Below are 21620 nucleotides of genomic sequence, written 5' to 3' on the forward strand. Positions count from 1 at the left end.
CCGACAAGGGCAGCAGCAGAGCCAAGACCCAGCCACGGCACTGGGAATCTGCTTCCATCTGGCTCTGCTACCAGCCAAAATTAGCAGCAGCTCTTTCACTGTTTAATATTTCAAGATGTTCTGGGGGAAGCGGTGAGGCTCCTGGAGGCGGGGAGGGATGTGCGAGAACCGCTTCTGCACCTTTAGAACGAGTCCTTTCTTTTTCTTTTCTTTTTCTAGGGTTTGGGTGGTTTTTTTGGTAATTTCTGTCGCTGCGGTGGCAGCCGCTTGCAAAAGCAGAAACTGGCAGATGGGTCACCTGGGGGCCAGCACCTCCGGCTCTGGATGCAGGGGATATTTCTCCCCTCTGCAGGGAATATCTCTCCCTTCCTTGTCCTGTATTTCTGGCAGCAGCTCCCAGGGGCGGAGGAGATACGGGGGTGGCTCTGACCACCCCCTGATTTTTTGGCTATCCTCCCTCCTGTGGTGGCCCTTCCCAGCCACACGTGATTCCCAAAGGATGCTGAGTGGGAGGGGAATTTATTTTCTTTCCCTACCAAGAAGCGATCATATGAGCAGCAAAACTTGGCAGGAGCAACCCTCCCTGCCCTGGCATGACCCCGCCAATAAAGCAGGTTACGAGACACTTGTTTTCCCACTTTAATGATTAAAACTTAAGCTTAATAGGAGAGAAGCAAGGAACTAAAATATTCATTTGCTGGCTCCTCACTGTCCAGCAAAACCACTTTAACAGCTCTGGGCTCGACTTGCTGGAGACCTGCCGGTTTCTCCTGCCCCGTTTATTATGTAACAAGCTTTTTAATAATATACGTTGAGACATATGGCCCCTCAGATTTAGTATGCAAATGCAATATGCTTAACTAAAAATAGCAGATATGCTTAATGTAGTTTGTTATAACACCTTCTGTTACTTGGTGAGTAACAAATCGCGGCTGCGCTTTACAGAGAGCTTGGAATGGAGTGAGCAGGCAAAAACCTCTGCTGGGGGCTTGCCTTTTGTAGTGAAGGAGCTCAGTCATGTCCCGTCTCCTGCCTGTTCCAGCACCATGACCAGATAATTAAGTAGAAGATACCCACATAAATGCTTAGTGGGGGATTAAGTAATGAATTGCTGGTAGGAAAGCTTTGAGTACCAGCTAGGTGTAGTAGTTGCCTTATGTCCTGGAGCGTTAGCTTGGGTTTGGGGGGTTTATATTCCATATATACTATCCCAGTTCACACTGTAGGAATCGCACAGTGCTTACATCCCAGTGGTGCCAGGTGGAAGCATCGCCTCTGCGCCCTCATCCCTTGGGATTATAGGGCAGAGGCTTCGCTGCTGCTTGTCCAGCCTTTGGGCCGTGGGAAGAGAGAGAAGGATGCAAGGTCCATCTCCTGCCCTTCCCAAATCTTCCTTTCAGCCTCCCTCTTGCAGGCTCTGCAGGCAGAAGGCTCTCCTCTTCCTCTCCTCTTCATGCAAATCCCTTCTTGCTGTTATTTCTTGCCAAAGCAAAAAGAAACAAGAAGCAAGAGGTGTCATTTCGTGGTGACAGTTGGGTGACAGCAGTGCTGCCATGCCCTCCGCAGAGCAGTCAAGGCTGGAAAGCAGCCCTCCGTGCTCCTGTCGCCGCCCCAAGAGCCGGGCTGTCTGCACCTTTCAGATAGGAGGACATGAGGTTTTTCAAAGTATTCTTTCATTTAAAAAAAAAAAAAAAAAAGAAAGAAAAGAAAAAGGGGAAAAAAAACCAAACCTCTGAAATACACTGACTGTATCCCAAGAGATAAAGAGGAAGAATTGATTTACCTCTGTAGCTAATACCACTACCTCGCTTGCCTTTAATACAAGCTGGTGGCCTTTCATGCTGGTAGCTTTCAGGTGCAGGGCTTTTGGGTTTGTTTTCCCAGAATAAATCTTTAACCTTGCACACAAAGTCCCTGATGACTTGCTATAGTGGAGCTTGTCACACGATGCTTCTGTGCTGCTCTTCATCTGCTCTCCATCACCATCAAAGCCTCCAGTAGCCTTGAGATCACCGCTGATGTGCTGGAGCCACATTTACCTGGGTTGTCCGGCTCATGGGCGATGTTTGGGGGGTCTCGGTTCACTTCCCACCTCCGTGAGAGAGAATGAGTTGGTCTGCCAGGAAGCAATTCCTTTTCCCCCCGTTTCATCCCAACACTGATTGTTCAAGAGAACCAGGGGAACAGGAGGTCCCTGCTGCAGGTTGTCAGCAGCGCTTTGAAGCAGCAAGGTTTGATTTCATAGCTACGGGGAAGGGTTTGTAGAGAGAGAGGCTGGTTGCCTTTATCAGTTCCTTAGCTCTGAAAAGGGAACGCCTGAATTTCCCATTGGGGCTTGGTTATGCTTATTTGATCCTATCGTATCTGCTTATGGAGATTAAGGAGTTGCCTTGGCTCGGTGGAGGGAAGTTGCAACACCTTGGACGTGACTCATCCTGCTGTAGACATCTCCCTGGGATGGGATGAATCACTCTGAAGCTGGCTGCCCTTCTTCTTCGGTGACAGGAAAAGCCTGAAAATAGATTTAATTGTCCAGAGCTGGGCACAGGGCTTGCCCGGAGCTTGTATTGGTGCTGTCAGCAGCAGTGATTCCTCCAGCAGCAGCAGGGACCCCGGGGGCATCACTGCAGCACCCACAAGACCCTGGCATGGACTGTGGCAAGGGGATCATGTTGGAGAGGAAAGACGGTGTTCCTCGGTGCGCTCAAAAGGTTGCCAAGGGGAACGGTCTTGGAGGTGACGTCCTGCCTTTTGGGCTCCCAGCGGAAAGGGGACAAGGTTAAGGGACCCATCCTTAAGAACGAAGGGCTGGGTGGTCTCTGTCAGTCCTCTATATAGGGCTATAACCTGTAGATTGCAGGACTTTCCATCTTATCACCCCTACCCCAAATGTAATATCCACCTACTGGAAAGCAGTTACTGAGTTTTTCCCCTCTTCTACAACAAGGACTTTTCTTCAGCTGCTTTAGGGATTTCTTCATCTTCCCCAGCATCAACTTATCCCCATTCCCTTGGGCCAGTGCTGGCCCTACCAAACACTGGGAAGCAGCCGGACCCCTCCAAAGCTTGGCCAGATGGACGAGACCACGACAGGCTCCGCACTCCCCTGGCCACCCTCGCACGGTGGGTTCTGTAGATTTAATTTGTCCCTCTTAAATGGAGGTGAGCAGCCAGGCTGGGTTCATGCACGCTCTGCACAGCCCCGCTGGGACTCTCACTGCTGCCGCATCCGAACGGGACGCATGGTATTTTTCCCGACATCTGCCAGAGCTGGTGGTAGTCCCTGATTGCTCCCAAAACAGCAGCCAAAGCACATCCCACAGTAGCACAACACACAGGACAAATTTCAAGCGACTGGTTTTTAGTGGGGAAAGTTGCGTCGATTTGGTCGCCTGTCAAACGGATGCTATCAAACCTCCGCGAGCCCGGTTGCGAATACTCTTATTTCAGCTTCACTTCATCCTGTATCCAAGCAACTTTAAGTGAAGCAAAACATGATGCTTCCACAGAAATTAGAACATGCACAGGGGAGCGCGAAACTGGTTTTGCTGGCGTTAAACTGGTTTCTTTATAACTCCAGGGTTTATTTTGCAGTAGGCTTGGCGGTCCTGCTTTCTTATGTTTCCATGGCAATTTGGGGGTGGGTTTTTTTTCCATCTATAAATTCTAGTCTAGGAAAAATGTGAATGTTGCACATTCATTTAAGATTTCTGCACAGATATAGTGTGGATGGAGCGGCAGTTGACTCCCAAGTGTGGGACCACAAGGCACATCTGCTGGGTCACTGTGGGTGCCGGCTGCCCCCCGGCGTGATGAGCCTGACGTGCTCAGGAGGTGCTGAGCTGCGGGCACAGACCCCGGGTGATGTGAGGACATGAGCCAGGTCCCACATGCTGCTGAGCTAAATGGGAGGCGTGCAGGAGGGATGCAGGAGGGATTTAGGGCGTCACTGGGTTGGTGGGCATGGGGACAGGGCCATGCTATTTTGCACACCCAGAGCAACTCGGGGTGCTCGGCCCCGGTGCCGGGGGTGCCAACCCGCCCGGACCCCGACAGGGGAGGTGGAGGAGCACTTGCTCTGATGCACGTTGTTTCCATGGCAATACTGAGCAAAGGATGCCGTAACAACTAGAGATGAACCGTGACATCTCACAGCGTCTCTGGGCATGTCTGTGCCGCCGCAGGAACTCCCCTGCGCCTGGGCAGCCTTCCTGCCCCAGGGAGACAAGAAACCGTGGTCCTGACATACCTTTTCTGGACGCAGTGCAGCTGGCACAGGGATGAACATCTGTGCTTCCTTCCAGATGTTGCACTTAGTGCTGCTCGTACCCCTTAAGGATACTGTCCCCATGAGATAGTCGCTGTCTTTGCGCCTCAGTAATACGCTGCGCTGTTGAACGGCGCTGTGCAGAGGGTAGAGGACATACAGGTGGCTCTTCCAGCCCGATGAGTTAAGCAGCAACATTGCTCCTGTTTTACAGATGGGGAAACTGAGGCAAAGGACGACGAGAGTCTGGGGAGAACCCAAACCTCCCAGCGCCATGCTCACTTCTGCACACTGCAGGAGAAAGCTTATTACCCAGAATAAACCTTTGGGCCACCTTCTAGTACAGTCACTATGTGAACCAGCCGAGAAAATACCATCTACTGTGCTCAGTTTGAGCCATATGGGATCTGTTTTGGTTTTCTCTGAGCAGGAGGGTGTTCCGTGGAGCTGCCGGTGCTGCCGGCAGAGCTGGCAGGTGACGGCTCCAGCTGGAAATGACCCGTGACTCAGGCTGTATCTTCAATTCCCAATAAATTAGTGCTAAGCACGGCTTCAGATGTTAATTGCCAGAGAGAAGTGGATCAGTTTGGACGTAATAAGGCAGGGGGAGAAGGGTAGCTCCGTGCCTTTGGCTGCATTTCTTACTTTAATTGCAGCTTCTTGCAGATTCACAGGGATGAGCTTTGTAGCCCGCACCCGAGCGTACAGTCAGCTGGAGCTTTATTAAGATTTTTCGAGCGATGCTCTAAGCAGAAGGGCCCAATGAAGTCATGGAGAGCCAACGCCAGAAATAGAAAGCTGTGCAATCTGCAACACAAAATACTCCGCAGCCAGCTTGAAGCACACGCTGAATTAATCCCCAATTTAATTAACACTACTTTAATCCTTCAGTGAAAAGAACAGCTCAGGATTTGTTTGGAAACACTGTCCTGTGTAAAATAATGTATATTAATGTATTTAAAAATGCAGTCATCAAGGAGTTTTTGCTCTATTCCCAACCTGGGATGCCCTAAGAAATGAATTTACAGGCACTGTCCGCTGAAAAGTGGGATTGGAGCGTGAATGAAGGGCTGTGGATGGGCAACATCACAAAATTAGTTTAAAAACCATAAGGTACGAACCAAACCCGAAGTCACCGGAATTTCTATTTGAAGTTTTTCTGGCATCGGAGCCAATCAGAGCATTTTCAGGGTTGTTTTTTCCCCATTGACGGGTGATTACAGGAAACACGTCTAACAGAACAGCAGCAACAGCTTGGTCTGGTACGCAGCCCCCTGCCTCCAGAAGGTACTGCTAGAAGAAGCCATTCAAAACGATGCTAAAACTGGCAAAACCGTGGCTGGGATGCATCTCTGTGGATGTTCACACCCCTGCTTGCACCTCTCCAGTCTCAGGGTAACAACCTTGAGACCCAGGGTTTGCCACAGAGCCTTTTAGGGTTTGCTCTGCCCAGGGACTTTAATTTTAGCAACCTAAATGCACCTAAAACCAGACAGTCTTGAGCTTCTGGGTCCTCTGAGACCTGTTCCTTACACCTGCAGCACACTAATGCTTCTCAGTCTCAGCACAGAGCTTGGAAAGTTTAAGATGCAGCTATTGAGGACCGGTCCAGGCATATTCCATCAAAGGGTTTTGTAGCTGGGCTTTTAATTTTTCTCTCTTAGTGGAAAAGAGCTATTTTATAGAAAATGAAGTTTTAGCAGAAGTGACAGTTTTTCAAAGCCAGTTTCTTGTTTATAGTTTCATCCTCGCATGTGTTTCTTGCAGGAAAAGCAATGCATGTTGCCTGGCTTTTGGCAGGTTTTCTAAAAAAAACCACTGTTTATTTTGCTCTTCTTGTTATTATCGATGATGAAAATTAATAACTATGTGTTTTAAAACCAAGGTTTCTTCTATGGCAGTGAAAATGCTTTTCCCTCCCCATCCTGATTACAACTGGCTGCATGCCAGGATTTTCTATTTAAAATTACAAACCCTGTTGCTTTTAAGTCTCTCATGGATACTTGCAGGCTGTATCTTGTTTGCTTGATATGGATGTACAGGGATTTACCCGCAGATGGACCTGGGCACAGCACCCAGTCTTGGAAATATATGGAATTAAGTCAGAGCTGAACAGACCCGGGGCAGGTGCAGAAATGGGCAGAATAATTTCAGATGGAAAATGTTTTAACAAAACAGTTCCCGTTGCCCAACAAGTTAGACTAAATAGAAGCTTTCTCCTCCAACTTGTCAGGTAATTACTGAAGGGAGCATATGGTGTCTCCTCTGAAGTGTTGGAAGGGGATCAACGCCAGGCAAAGCGACGGAGCTGGGTGGGATTGGTAGGAGTGGGCGTCACGGGAGGATAACAGGATCGGGATTGAAACTGGAGGAGTTGGTGGGTGCTCAGGAGAGCGGTTTGACCCATGCTGGTGTGCGTGGGGCTTGGGCATCACAGTGCTCAATCAGCTGTGGAGCCCCCGGGGCTGCTGCGGTGCTGCTGAGCAGCGATGAGGTTGGATGGGGATGCTCTGCATTGCTGAAGGTTTGGGGGGAAGTTTGGGCTTCACCCTCAGCGCTGGCATGTTTTGGAGGATCTGCACTGGGGAAGTATTGGCAGGGAAGAGACCCAAAAATGGGACCCCCGTGGGTGGGCAGATGCAGAGCTAGAGCAGACAGCAAGAGAGCTTGGATGTGTCGACATCCATCTGACGTCTCTTGGAGGGAGAGGAGCCCAATTACAGCTGAGCAAGGCAAAGGCAAGGCAGGTTTTTGTCATGGTGGGTCCCAGTAATTGGGTTGCGTTCCTCCCCGTAACCCCCATCACAGGAGGGCAGTGGGGAGTGATTCAGGTCACAGTTGTTGGGTCTTGAGCAGAATTGGAAGCCAAGAGCAAGGCTGGTCAATGCTAGTCTTGCTCCAGGAGGCTTCAGTGTAGGGAAAAGCCAAAATAAACTCACGCTGTCTGTGCCCGTGACCCATAGAGAAGATGCAGATCTCAGAAGAGGTGCACCCAGGCTCTGCATCCACCGCATGCCACCCCATGCAATTAGCAATGCTGCATGCCCTAAAGCAAGGCATGTTTTATATACCAAAACCACTTCTGTCACAACGAGGCAGAAGGTTTGAGGTTCAACAAGGCCCAGTGCCGGGTCCTGCCCTTGGGTCACACCAACCCCAGGCAACACCCCAGGCCTGGGGCAGAGGGGCTGGGAAGTGCCCGGCGGAGAAGGCCCTGGGGGTGCTGGCTGACAGCCGGCTGGGCATGAGCCAGCAGTGCCCGGGTGCCAAGGAGGCCACCAGCCCCCGGGCTTGTGTCAGCGCTGGTGTGGCCAGCAGGAGCCGGGCAGGGATGGGGCCCCTGTGCTCGGCCCTGGGGAGGCCCCACCTCGAATGCTGGGCTCAGGTTTGGGCCCCTCGGGACAAGAAGGGCCTTGAGGGGCTGGAGCGTGTCCAGAGAAGGGCAGCGGGGCTGGGGCAGGGTCTGGAGCACAAGTGTGCTGGGGGGCGGCTGGGGGAGCTGGGGGGGTTTAGCCTGGAGAAGGGGGGGCTGAGGGGAGCCCTTCTCGCTCTCTGCAGCTGCCTGAGAGGGGCTGGAGTGAGGGGGGGCTGGTCTCTGCTCCCAAGTCACCAGGGACAGGGCAAGAGGAAACAGCCTCAAGTGGCATCAGGAGAGGTTTAGACTTAATATTAGGAAATATTACTTCACTGAAAGGGTTGTCAGGCATTGGGACAGGCTGCCCAGAGGCACCATCCCGGGGGGGGTTTCAAAAAACGTGTAGACGTCGTACTTGGGGACATGGTTTAGGAGGCCTGGAGGGGTTGGGCTGAGAGTTGGACTTGATGATCCTAAAGGTCTTTTCCAACCTTAATAATTCTATGATTCTATGAAAAACATACAATTACCTTGCGTGGAGCATCGCAGAGCCAGTGCATGGGCAGGCAGATTAGCGCAGGCACTGGAGGCATCAATCCATGGGAGTGTGTGTTCAAGAGTGAGCCTTGCAGATCAGAACACCTCTGACTGGTTCAAAGTCCAACTCCAACTGGTTGGAGATGAGCCTCGACCAAGCATGCGGAGAGCTCACTCCCTCGCCACCCCCCCGCATTTTGCAGACGTATGCAAGGCCTGGGAAGGTAACTGTTTTAATAAATCCTGATTATCTCCAAATTATTTTCCTGTGCCTAAGGTAGAAAAGCTGGGCTTTAAAGGGTTAAATAGTAATAGCCTGCTCCAGCTGCTCAGTCTGCAAAGGCTGCTGAGATAAAATGCTTGAGATGTGGAGATGCTGCTGGTAGACACATCACTGCAGGTGCAGAGCATGAAGTTTCACGTAGCCAAGAAGTAAAGCAGCCTCGCTGTCAGAGTGGGGCTTTTAAAATGTTGTGTGTTCCCAAAAGCTGAATGAAGTGTGTGTTTTGATTTGTGGCTGGCGGGGAGGGTTGGTTTCCTCAGTAGGGGATGAAGGTGACGGCAGCATGTCTGACTGGGAGTTTCTGGAGGTCTCTGGGCCAACCTTCTTGGACCAACACTCGATGGGTTTGGCCATGACGGAGTGTTGAAGCCTCAGAGGATGGTTAGCTGTAAAGGAGGTAGATCTGAGCACTGTAGATGCTCTCGTTTAGCCCAACAAATCCATGCATAAGCCCGTTCCCACCCATGCAGTCTTTGGCTTCATTTGCCTTGGGGGCTACTGTGTGAGCAGGGTTCAAGAAAGTCCTCTCTTGGGAGAGGAAGGCTGATCCCTTTGCTGCCCGATTCAGTCAGCAGAGCTGCATCCTCTTAAGCAATGGGTTCCTGAGACCTGTAACCCTCATGTCATCCAGTGTCACTTTATTCTTTCCTTGTCCTTCTCCTCATCCCGTATCACCCCATGGTCTGGTGTCTTCTGCTGTCGTCTCCTGCTGCAAATCTTATGTAGTCCCTGGTGTAACAGCTCTGCGGCTGTGATTCCTTGGTGCTGAGTTTCTAACACTTTGGATTGAATACAGTGCTGTTAAAAATTGAAAGGCATCATAAAATAGTAGAAAAATACCAAGGAATAGTAAGCAAAGAAAATAGAGTGACTCATCTTTAAACAGAAGCTCTTTAGCTGTAGAGGCGGCATTGCTGGCCACAGGCATGGATTCGTATTAGTGGGTAACTCAGTTTTTAGGCCAAATTATGCAGAGTTAACAACTTCCTTTGCAAATCAGCCCCCCACCCCTTAGTCCCATATGCTTCCTCTAGTTTGTTGGGATGCGAGACCGTAGCAGCGATGCTAAAGAGAGAAAGGTTACGCGCCCCAGCTGCATGAAGATGCCTGTGTGATAGAGGAGCCCAAAGTGCTCATGTATCACACTCGGGTCTGATTTGCATCCCATTAATTCTGCTTCTGAAAGTCTTTTTCTAGTGGGTTTTATTTTCTAATGGAAGGCGGGGACTGACCTCGAGTTATGCGGTGTTGAGCACAGATTTGGGATGTGGAAACCTCACATCACCCATAACTCGGTGATGTGTCTGAGCCTGTGCACTGCAAAATACCTCTGTCCAGCTTGGAACAGCTTCAGCTGCCAAAAACATGAGCTTCTTGGAATTTAACATGCTTTTTTTCATTATTTAATTACCTACATTGTCTCCCAAGTGGCCTCAGGCAGAGTCAGAGGCGGGGCAGCGGATGCAGGGTGCACCCATGCTTTCAGCATTGGAGACCTTATGGATAGTAGAAACGTCTCCGTTTGGGGGAAGGAGTTTATTTGTTGTAGTAATACAGGAATGCATTTAAAATTCTGTAGCCAGCTAGAAAGTAGAAGTCACCTCCTGTTTTCTGTAGCTTGGAAGTACGGGCCAAGCTGGAGAATCACAAATCTCTGTGTTAGAGGGAGGGTGAGCCCTTGCCATGGGCAGCAGTGTAAGGACCAGGAGCCTGGAGATGTTCTTTGTCCCGATGGGCAGCAGTGGTGATTTGGGCTGAGTCCCAGGTGTGCTCTGCTCCCAGCAAATGCTGCTGCTATGTTTCCTTCCTTGATGCCCAGAAGTCTGATCATCCAGGTGGAGCCCTCCCAACTGCTTACCTCCTGCTTTTGAGCAGGAGAGCTTGGCTGGATACCATTTTCCACAGCGGGACAAACATGCCCATGCCAGTGGACACCATCCCACCCCCCACAGCCTGCTAACCTCCCCTCTTCTTCTTCCAGAGGAGACGACGTTCGAGGCTGGAGTCAAAGTCCAGATCCACAGCCAGTCTGAGCCACCTTTTGTCCAGGAGCTGGGGTTCGGGGTGGCTCCTGGATTCCAGACCTTTGTAGCCACCCAGGAGCAAAGGGTAAGTCCTAAATTTCATTTACACACCAAGGTCCCTTCAGTGGGTCTGTATGAGAGGTTGCTTCTGAGTACTGATGCCCCTTGAGAGGCACCTTGATCGTTAACAGCTATTTACTTAGTAGCGATAGAACGAGAGCAAACGGCCCCAAGCTGCATCAGGGGAGGTTTAGACTGGATATTAGGAAAAATTTTGTTACTGAAAGAATGGTCAGGCACTGGCACAGGCTGCCCAGAGAGGTGCTGGAGTCACCATCCCTGGAGGTATTTAAGAGACATGTAGACGTGGCATTTCAGGGCATGGTTTAGGAAACATGGTAGTGTTGGGTTGACAGTTGGAGTTGATGAGCCTAGAGGTCTTTTCCAACCTTAATGATTCTATGATTCTATGATTTTTATGCCTTGCTTCAAATTGGTTGGGATGAGGGCAGCTTTCTCTGCGTTGCTTCCCATGCATCACCCACAATCCTTGTAATTTTGGCTGCAGAAGGGACTTCATCTCTGGTAATTTCCCAGCCTTGCTCTTCCGCGGTTATCGTTCCACTGTGGCAGTCGCTCAATGTGTTGGGTACTTCCCCACCCACCGAGAAAGGATGCTTGTTGCCAAAAGGCTCTCACGCTCCAAGGATATAAAAAGAGACGAGAGGAGAGTGTTTCATTATGTAGATCAGCGTGAATCCTTTCAGTTGCGTTATTTGTTACAACCTGTGGTGGGACGCTCATGGCTCGGGGTGCGTCACCCTCCCTGAGCCCCGACGGTGGCACATCGTCACAGAGCAGATGGATGCGATGTGACGTAGCGTCATTAGACCCAAACCCTGGGTAGGTGTTCAGAAAGCCATCCAGCGGAATGATTTTTTCCCCCAGCTTGGCCCCGGTGCTGTCATTCCTAGCCCTCCTGCTTCGTTGCCTCTCTCATTTTCCTCACTGCTTTTGCAGCCACCCTCAAATGAGACATAAATCAAGTTGAGGAGAGTGAACATGAGCTGTTAAAGGCTTTGCTCTGATTAAACCTCCGTGGAGATCAGAGCTGCAGCCGTTACACTTCAGCTCAGAGCAACACAAGGAATTCACCACCAAATATATCGTTAAGGCATCTCTCCGTGGCCACCGGCTACCAAAATACACCTGAAGATGCTGCATTTCGGTAAGCCTGGATGCAGATCTTCTTCATTACGGCGTGCTTGTGTGTAATCAGCCAGGAGATAACGAACAGTGTGGGCTCCTGGTGGGCGAGCGCCAGGTGGAAACTTCTCAATTAAAGCAGAGAAATGTTTCGCTCTTGTCGGTTGGTATCTTGTGGGAAGTCCGGTGGGCTGCAGAAAATGAGCAGCTTTATTAGTGCGCGGGGCTCTCGTTTGGAGTGTAACACCTTAGTAACAGCGAAGCAAAGGGCTCTCCAGGGGATGAGGCAGCAGCTGCTGAAGTCCAAGCCAGAAATGGGCTTGGAAACCCATTGTAGGCATTTTTCATGCCCATTCGCCTCACACAAGCCCTTCCACGTGTCCCCAGCGTCCTCACCTCTCTCCAGAGCTGCTCTCTGCTGTCCCAGGGGACCCAGCAGTGTTTGGCATTGCTTACATGGGGCACGCTGCAAGGTAGAGACTCTGGAATGATGGAAAACATTAACTACTGTTGGCAGTAATTACTGGGCACGGAATGCTTTATCCACGCTCTCTCCTGGGGACATCTCCTGAAGCAGTCTGGGGGTCTCCACACACCGAGGCGGCAGCGCTGGGGTCAGCCCCGTGCCTGCAGCTGCCACTGGCAGTGGGGTCTGGATACGGCCCTGGGGCTAGGGCCAGCGGCTGGTTGTCCCCTACAAGAGCTGCATATGGGAGCCGTTCCATGCCAGCACCTGGCAGGCAGCTCGCAGATGCTGGCTTACCCCAGGGAGGACAAGTGACATGCCAAAGGTCATGGAGGAAGTCAGTGTCGGAGCAGAGGGTCCCATGTCAGGCTAGGAATAAGGAAGAAATTTTTTATGGTGGGGGTGGTGAAACACTGGCACAGGATGCCCGGAGAGGTGGGAGATGCCCCATCCCTGGAATCATTCAAGGTCAGGTTGGACGGGGCTCTGAGCAGCCTGATATACTTGAAGATGTCCCTGCTCACTGCAGGGGGTTGCACTGGCTGAGCTTTAAAGCTCCCTTCCAGCCCAAACCATTCAGTGAGTCTGTGTCAGAGCAGATGGTCCTGTGTTGGGGTCTTGCATTTCCATCCCCAGTATGCACATGCCTTCGAGCGAATCCGTCTCCTCTTTTCTCAGCAGCAAAGAGCAGGCTTTTTGTTTAGCAAATTGTCAGCTGTGAAAAACACCTCCGGCAGAATCAGCACCCCCTTAGTGAGACCACATCAGCCCTGCAGAAAAGCTGGCGGAGGTGCCGAGGCTGGCGACTGAGAAGGGCATCGCCAGCCGTTCACATGCCACTTTGCATCCCCCGTTAGCAGGCAGCGCTGGGCAGGGTATCGGGTGCTGCGGTGCAGCCGCCTGATGCTGCATGAGCTTGGCAACACCGCCTCGAATCGCACCCGCTTGGCAGCGTGAGCGGTAATTGGAAAGATTTGTCTTCCTTAAACATCCCGGCTTCAGCAAGATCTGGGAGCGTGGCTGGGAGCTGGAGCCTGCAGGGAGGATCTCAAGGACTTTGTTTTAAGATAGAAATAGCATAAATACTGGAGACTTTTAAGACAGCTGCTGTAAATCTTCCCCATCCTGTTGACGGCATTAACTATTTCATTATTTCTATTAAAAGATCAGACTTCCTATCAGGAAGACAGCCAGCTGAGAGAGAGGGGGAAAACCCCATCCCTCCCCAGATCCCTCCTTCCAGGCAGGGAAGATGTAGAACATGACAAGAAAAACATTTGAGGTGTGTCCCCTCTCCTGCAGGTTTTGCCAGAGTTTTGGTGCTGGGAGAAGGAAGGGCATGTTTCTGCTCAGGGACAGGGGTTCTGTAACTGGTTTAAAATTATACCACGGGCTGTGACGCCTTCACCCAGGAGACCCGGAGGGCTCTTCAAGCCACCTGCCAGGAGCAGCATTCAGCTCCCTGGGCATTGCTGCCAACCCCAATCCCTCCTCTCCATAAAGTCATTTTTAACCTAATTACAACCACTAGAGCATACACGTGCTACTGACGCCTCTAATTACACTGCAGGGACTGGCCAGGCATCACCCACCTTCCCAAGCCCTGAACACACATCTTTTTTTCAGACCCCTGATTTAGTCTTTTTATTTTTTTCTACTAAATCTCTACATCTGGGGCAGTCACATGCTGCTTCTTCAGTAAGTCAGAGCAAAAGGTGGAAAAGCCCATGAGCATCACCCAGAGGACTGAGTCCAGCCAGTTATTGGGGTCCTAAACAATGTGTTTTGCACCATGAAACATAAACAAAATGATCCTCCAGCTGGAGAAGTATAGAAATAAAGATAAAGAGGGGGTCGTTTCACATCTCCCAGCTCAGAGCAGCCTCTGTGTTAGGTATAAGCACTTCTCCCAGTGCTAAAAAAAATAGGTGTGGATTTGGGCAGACTCACCTTGGCATGATGGTGGGAGCCATGCATCATCTTTGAAATGGGCTTTGGGGTGAAAGGGATTTATTCATGGCTGGGTTAGAGGCTTGTGGCTTTATTTGGGCTCTGCTACTATCCCCTGTGGCCATGCTCAAATCTATCCCTTCGTCCCACCATCCCAGTCTGGAAATAGGAGTATTTACTGGGCTTTAGTTTCTGTTTTCCTGACTTTCCAGGTATGCAGCCACTTAGTGCAAGCAAGGACTTGCGTCTTGGTGACAGAGCAGTAAATCCTGGATCTTTATACTGAGAGCTTTCCAAAAGCCCCTTGTCAAAAGCAAACTCTGGTTCCATGATCTCATTAGATCTCCCTTCAAAATTAGCTGTCAGTCTCAAAAAGGGAACAAAATCAGTTTTCCTCCTTCTGTAGTGGCTGAGCTCTCTGGTTCCTGCAGAGCGACAGTTTTCAGATACATTTACCAGTTCGGGAACTGCGTCATTAATGCAGTAATGATGCCGTGCTGGTTTGCACTAGTAGCATCATAAGAAGGACTTTGCACACGTATCGGTTGCATGTGCTGAGTCAGCAAAAGCAATCCTGCAAGGAGGTTTCCCCCATAAAACGTGGTTGTTATGTAGGCCAAGCTGGTTCTTTGCTGCAGACTCATGCCTAAAGGGAGATGCTTTCTGTCTGAAATCTCAGACTGAATCTATCGCCTGAAGTTTAAAGGGAGCCAAGACTAAGCTCCCTAAAGCAGCTCGGGAGGTGGCACAGCAGAAGGCAACACACGAGGGACAGCTGCAATTAAAACAAGAGTGTCTTGATGGAGAACAGCGGAAAACATCCTCTGTGGGTGACCTTCTGCGCACCACGGCAGTGGCTGGGTCTGAATGCAGCGTGAAAGGGGCTAGGGTGGTTTACGTGGACGTGCAAGGCCATAGCTGCTGTTCTCTGGGGGTTTCACAGTGTTTTACACGGGGCGAGCCGGCTGCGGTCCCCGTTGTGCCTTGCAGCGAGAGATGCTCCGGCCTCACAGGGTACCGGTTTCCATGGCAATTGCTGAATCTAATGAATAAGGTTTGTTTTCTCATGAATGGGCAAACCCCCGAGCTGCGCAGGAGCTGGCGCGGGACATGCCGTGCCGTCACCCTCCAGACGGGTCCCAAGGGAGGGCAGGACCAAGCCGATTAGGGCAGTGCCTTTCAGCTCCCGCTGCTCCTGGCTTTGGGGGGATCCACCCCAATTTTTCCCTTTTCCTGACTGTTTTGGGTGAGTCTGGCACTATAACAGACCAGACCTTGCATTGTGCGTGGCCCTGGGGGGGCTGCAGTGTCCCCCCATACCCTTGCACCGACCATAGCACCAAGGCATGGGCAGACACACTGGAAATTATATTTTGAGGGGCTGATCCCCTGGAGAAGGACAAATTTCTCCTGGATTTTGCTCCTTTTAATCCCCTTTTTCCAGCTTGGTTTTACAGCACCATTGCCGCATCTCAGCAGCGTCACCCAAGCCTCTCCCGTTAACGGGTGGGATCAGATAACGTAAAATCCCCAGCTTGGCTGCTCCCCGCTATGCCATCAGCGTGACGCGTTAGAGAAGATGAAAAGCGCACTAAAAAATGGCAATTTCTGCCAACTTGGCAATAAAAATTTAAGAGGCTTCAATTAAGCAACAGGTTCAAAGATGGAGCAATATTGTTTAATAGGGCTCTAGTGTGCCTTGGAGACTCATCCCCTCATAATGGAGCATGGGACAGAGAGCATCAGCTACCGACAACTGCAGTATCAAGAAGTGCAATTACAGAGGCAGGAAAACGGGACCTGGGGTCTGGCAGCGATCGCTCTGGCGCCCGTATGCCCGAACAGGGTGTTGGTAGTAGCATTTGAAAATTAGGAGCAATTAAATAGCATTTCCCATGTTTCCTAACCCTCACTCAGAACATCTCCTTCTACCTACGGTCTTACACCTCCTCCTGGAGAAACATTCGCTCTCTGATTTCCTTCTGTTTGCCTAAGTCCCACACACCCTCCCAGCTGATTTCCTCCAGTCTGTCATCAGCCTCTGAATTAATTCAGCAAGAAGCAGCAAACTGGCAGGCAGCGGTGGCCAGCCCCATAGAAAACCTCATGGCACAGGAGCGGGTCAAAGCCGGCGATGTAAGAAAACGATCGCGTGGCTTTTTTTGTCAGGCAGCAGAGTGGCTTTGCTTGGAAAGCAGCGTTAGGGGTGAATGAGGCTGTAACAGGATGGGTTTGGAGGCAAGGGATGGAAATGACTCGGGGCCAGGAGCGGTGTGTCTGAACGAGGGGAGGCTGGAAGGGGCTCGCTTAGGAAGGAGGTCAGTAAAAGAAAATATCAAGGGTGTAGATGAAGTAATGGTCTGGGTGTTCCTGCTAGCCCTTCAACATATTATATGGATAGAGGATTTTTTTTTAAAAAGATGGGAAGCTGCTTGCTGAGAACAGGAGAGCTTCGGTGAGTCCAGCCCCCATGGCGCACCCCCCAAATTGGGCACCTGTGTAAGAGTTTGGCCAATGTAGTCCAACAAATACAGCCAATGGCATCCAGCAAAATGAGGGGGGGAGGACTTTTGCTGGCTGTAGCTATGCCGAGGAGGTGACCAAAGGGACAGGGTAGAGTTTGTTGCAATTTAAGACGGAGTTTGCACACAAGCAAAGGGTCCAGCTCGTTTAGCGGGGTGCTAGAAGCGAGCTGTAGATGTTCAGCACAGCAAACACCAGAAGCAGCTGTCCAACTACTGGGAGCAAACCCAGGATGAGGCTCAGGAGGGGCTGTCCTCAACTCTTCAGGGAGCCACTGAAGGTTTCAATATTGCTATTTCATTTGCAAAATTATTTCCAAGGAAATGGGGACCTGGGTGAGCTTAGAGCTCCAAAATCACGTTTTTCTTCTGATGCCCACTCACCTCCAGCACCTGGGGACTCGTGGGCTCTATAACTTCCCGAGCTCTGCTCAGGGGGACCTTCCAGGTGCTGAAAGGGTTAAGCTGTTGTCCTTAAACTTTTTTGGTGCTTGTGTGAAGGGAGCAAATGAGAAAGAACAGCCGCATCACACCCAGCACGGCAAAGGTAGGCGGCAAATAGATAACTTCCAGCATCATTAACTGGGAGATGGTGCCAACGAGCTGTGGGTATGCCGAGATTTTTAAGCATTTTACAAGTGCTAAAGTTGCCTGGGATTGAAATTCTATTAAGTTGATGCTATTTGATGTCTCATTAAAGAACGGAGCTTTCTGGTTATTATTTCATTTGGAGCAAATGCAAACACACCCCATCTAGACCTTGCGATGTTCGGGGAGAGGTTTGCACCCCTCCTTGGCAATCGCTGCCTGAAGTTTGATGGCATCAGCTGGGGACCCACACGTGGAGGAGGCAGGAGAGGGGCTGAGCTGTAGCCCAGCGCCGAGTCAGTGCAGGATGCATCCCCAAAGCCGGATTACCCACAGAGCCCAGCTGCAAACCGGGCTGAAACTGCCCCAACCTCATGCTGAAAACATCGCTGCCGCATTTCCGTATCTTCCCTATTGCATAAAATTAATTATGCAAAAAAAGTGTGATATCACTTAGATTTTTTTTTAAAAGACCTCTCCAGCTGTAGACAGATGTACCAGGAGGCTCAGTGCCAAAAGCAGCGTGCGAAGGGCAGCAGCGTGGCCAGGAAAAAGGGCTGTGGCAGGGAGGAGGCAGCGCTGGATGGCCCCAGCCTCCCCGACCCGCAGCCTCCCCAGCCCGTTTGCCGAGAACAGCCCTTCCTTTCCTTGCATTTTGGGCAAGCAAGATCCATCCTGCTTTTAAGGAGACAAGTCAATTTGTTCCTTTCCCTTTTGGCTCCTGCCAGTTTGTAACTGATTGTCGTAATCCCTAATAGCTGGGATCAAGAGAATTTAAAAAGCATTTCATTAATTAATTAAGTATTAACAATTGTGAAAGCACGAGGGTGTGAGTTTGTCAACCTCAATTAGAGGCTGAAGCTGAATTTCTAGAAGCGTGAGACCACGCAGTGCCAGGGAGGGGTATGCGCGGGCAGCCCTTGGAAAGCTGCCATGGCAGCGGAGCAGGATTAGAGCTCAGCACTGCTCTCCTGCAGGAACCGAGGGCAGAAACTCTTCCTACTGCTTTTACCCTTGCTTTTCCTTTTGCTTTTATGGTGGGTTTTTTTTCCCTTCAGCTTCAAAGAGAATTAGCGCATCTTTGGTGGTTGCAGAGCAGGTTGGAGTGGAGCAGCTCATCACCCTCGGGCAGCCTCCGCTGGTCCAGCACCAGCGCCCTCCCGCCAACCCCAAACTAGCATCATCTGGAAGAGGGGAAAGTGATTCTTGCAAGAGGAGGAGACGTCTGTGTGGCTGCACGCCGCCCAGGAGTGGCTGCAGGGGGGAGGAATCAAATCCAGTTAGCATCTCTCCCGTTTACGTTGTTTACATGGCCGCAGTCTGCGGGGTTGCGCCGTCGCGCGTGCTCCTGTTTGCTGGCCAACGAGGCAGGCTTGGCTCCCCAGTGCGCTCTTCCAGGCAATGCAGCGGCCTCGCTAGCATCGTGGGCAGGAAATTCAGATGTCAAATGTCTAAAATGAGCTGCTTGGGTAGCTCTCCGGGGCTGAGCGCTTCGGATGTAAAAGCTTTGCTTGAGGTTGCAGCCCTGAGAAAGCACGTGTTTTGGTGAGGAGTGGGTTAAGGAGGGATGCTTTTATGGATGGCTTCACCATTGCATTAACCCCAGGGCTCGCAGGGCATTGGGAGGCCTGTGCCAAGGCAGGAGAGGCAACGGGAGCAGGGATGGGGCTGGTTTGTGGGGGGAGAAACCACAGGGAAGAACCGTGGGATCCTGCTCCATCGCACTTCAGGGCAGGAAACCCGCCGTGAGCTGCAAAGAGTTTGACCCCTCGGTTTAAGTCTTTCACCGCAGGGTGCACTGTTTGCTGAGTAAAACCATACCCAGCTCTGGGGCTGGATAGTCCTCTCTTTGAAGAATAACAGGGAGCATTTCAGAGGAGGTGACCCAGCAGTCCTGGCAGTCGCCGTGTACCTGTGAGCGATGCTGCTGCGGCTCCAAAGACAGACGGTAACAGAGCAGCTGCCTTCAGAGAAAATTGGAAATAGAAGGTTAGGACAAGAGCTGACTACCTCAGAGACTCGGCACATTGGCGTCTGCTCACCAAAGTCACCTGGGAAAGGCAAAAGGAGCTTTCCTCGGGCCAAATTTCCTTTGGATGTTGAGGCAGGATCTGGGAAGTGTGGCGCTGCTATTCTCTGCAGAGCCCAGTCCCTAATGATGTGCCTTCTCCCTCCGGAGAGGTCCCGCATCCTTATCTGGCTGCTGATCACTCGAGAGTTTGCTTCTGATTACAAATTACAGAGCGTGAGGCAAGCGAGGAGTCTTTCAAGCTGTAATTGCCATGGAGGCTCCAGGTAATAGCCTTTGATGAGCTCCTTGGAGAGAGGAGAGTTCACTAACTTGCTCAAGGGAGGGAGGGTCCAGCCTGCCAGCCCAGGGAGAATTGTCTCTAAAATCTTGCCCTTAAGGAAGAAGCACAGATTTGCCTGTCAAACTTCAAACAAACCCTTGCTGTGACGCTGCCTCCCTCCGAGCTGGTGATGGAGGGGAAACACATGGATTCCCGGTGCCGGTCCCCTGGGTGTGGGAGATGCTTTGCTTACAGCTGCTGCATCTCAGGGCTCTGCTGGGAGGCACAGCCAGCAGCAGGAAATCCTGCCCTGTGTTACAGAGACAGAAGAGGTGGGGTTTAATATAAACCAAGGTAGGACCGAGGTGCCTGTGTCACACCCCATAAGGCTCTGCTCCATGGCCAGGAGTTTCACTGGGGAAATTTCCATTAAAAAGTAAAAATTGGAGCTTCCCTGGAGTCTCCTGTCAGTCCCAGACACGACGTGTTTTTCTCCAAAACAGGGAGAGCCTTTATATCGCAGAGCAAAAAAACCTCCACAGGTGTTAAACGTACCAAGAGGCCTTTCTGCTCCTAAGTATCAGCGATTCAGAGAGTGGTGGGGAGAGCAAAATCTTGGCATGCGGCAGGGGAGATGTGTTGCATCTAGTCCTGCTTTTTTAGGACACCAGGGAAAAGTGAATTGCACTTGCACACTTGTGCGTGCGTGCAAGTGTGTGCATCGCAAGGCGACAAGTCCCCAAGGAACGCCATGCTTCTGGGGACCTGCAAACCAGCTTTGCTTCGCGGTATGCGAGTAGTCAGTGCTCACGGACCTGGCTACAAAACAGGCCATAACTCTGTTAATGAAGTTGCATCGATTAGCGTTTAATTAATCATTTGGCCCGTGCACCTCCAGCAGACGCGGTGCCGGTTTATAGCACCGTGGCTCGGATGCAACACTGGCTGAACAAAAAAGGGCGTAAGCTCAATATCTGATCACGACTCCATCATTTTCTGATCCAGTCACCTACATTCAGCATACAGTTTAAAGGGCTTAAAAGATTTGTGTGTAGCTGTGCTTGGAAGAGAGCTGATTCCATCTGAGACCATGATTATTTATTCTCCTTTATCATACAACGTGCAACATATGGGCCCCTTTCTCCACCGCAGATGACTAAATGATGGCATCTGGTACTCTGTTATATTACAAGTGTAAAGCAAATGAGAAAAGATCCCCTTCAAACAGCACTTTTCTATTGTCACAAAGATGCTTTTGATAGTTTCATTCCAAGGTGCTGCTTTGCTGACTTTCAAAACCATCCCGTTCAGAGCCAGGCCTGTTTCTTAGAGGATGCCAGGATTGCTGGCACCTGTGGTTTTTCCCCCGTAACGCCTCAGCTGGTCCCCGCAGATGGGATCCCTCCATCCCCTGCTGCACCTCCCACCGCTGTGGATACTGTCTGCTCTTCAGACCGGGCCCGCTTAACGCAGAGGTCGGTGCGTGTTGCTCAAAACAGCTGAATAGCTCTCGCTGCTGTTGCTTTTCAGAGCAGCCCGAGCAGCAGCACGGACTGAGGCAGACTTTGGGCACGCCGGAGCTCGCGTCCCTCAGCGAGCAGCCCGGGGAGGCTGTGGGCGATGCCAGCTCCGGCATGCAGAGCATCCTGCTTCTTTGCAGGTGTGCACAGGAGGCAGAGGCGCTGCGCAGACCTGCCGTGGCTGAGCATCGCTGCAAAGTTTTCTGTCTTGTTGGCACTTGAGACTGGGGATGATGCTCACAGAGGCAAGGGAAGGGAGTTGGTGATGCCCAGCTGGTGGGGGAAGCAGAGCCACAGGGGGGTTCACCATCACATGGAGACCCCCCCCTCACCCTTGTGCAGGCAGGATCTGAGCTTTTCTGAGGTGTATCCTGGGGTCTTGCAAGGGGAGACCTTGAACATCATGGAGAGCACCTGAGGCTCATCTAGAAGGTGGGTATGCCACAGGGCTGCCACCTCCGTGGTTCCAGCTGGTCCCACAAAGCCTCCATCAGCCTGGTAGAGACGTAAGTAACTGGGAACCAGTATAGTGCCCAGAGATGCAGCAAGCAAAGTGCTGGAGTAAGCAAAGTGCCTCTGGATTGCTAGATGGGACCTGTTCATGGCAAAAT

The 21620-nt window shown here is 51.2% G+C and overlaps 1 protein-coding gene across 3 annotated transcripts in view; it reads left to right on the forward strand.

Moving 5' to 3' along the window:
* LOC104050730 (acid-sensing ion channel 2) overlaps positions 1-21620 on the forward strand; it is a 516001-nt gene that overhangs the window by 483942 nt on the left and 10439 nt on the right. For all 3 annotated transcript variants that reach the window (XR_010376290.1, XM_064473186.1, XM_064473185.1), the window contains exon 3: positions 10424-10551. Coding sequence is in view for 2 of the 3 variants with exons in the window: in XM_064473186.1 (XP_064329256.1) it covers positions 10424-10551 (128 nt within the window). In the remaining variant the exon portion in view is untranslated. The remainder of the gene's footprint in view (positions 1-10423; positions 10552-21620) is intronic.

This window comes from Phalacrocorax carbo, chromosome 25 (genome assembly GCF_963921805.1).
Source record: "Phalacrocorax carbo chromosome 25, bPhaCar2.1, whole genome shotgun sequence".
Lineage (NCBI taxonomy): Eukaryota > Metazoa > Chordata > Aves > Suliformes > Phalacrocoracidae > Phalacrocorax > Phalacrocorax carbo.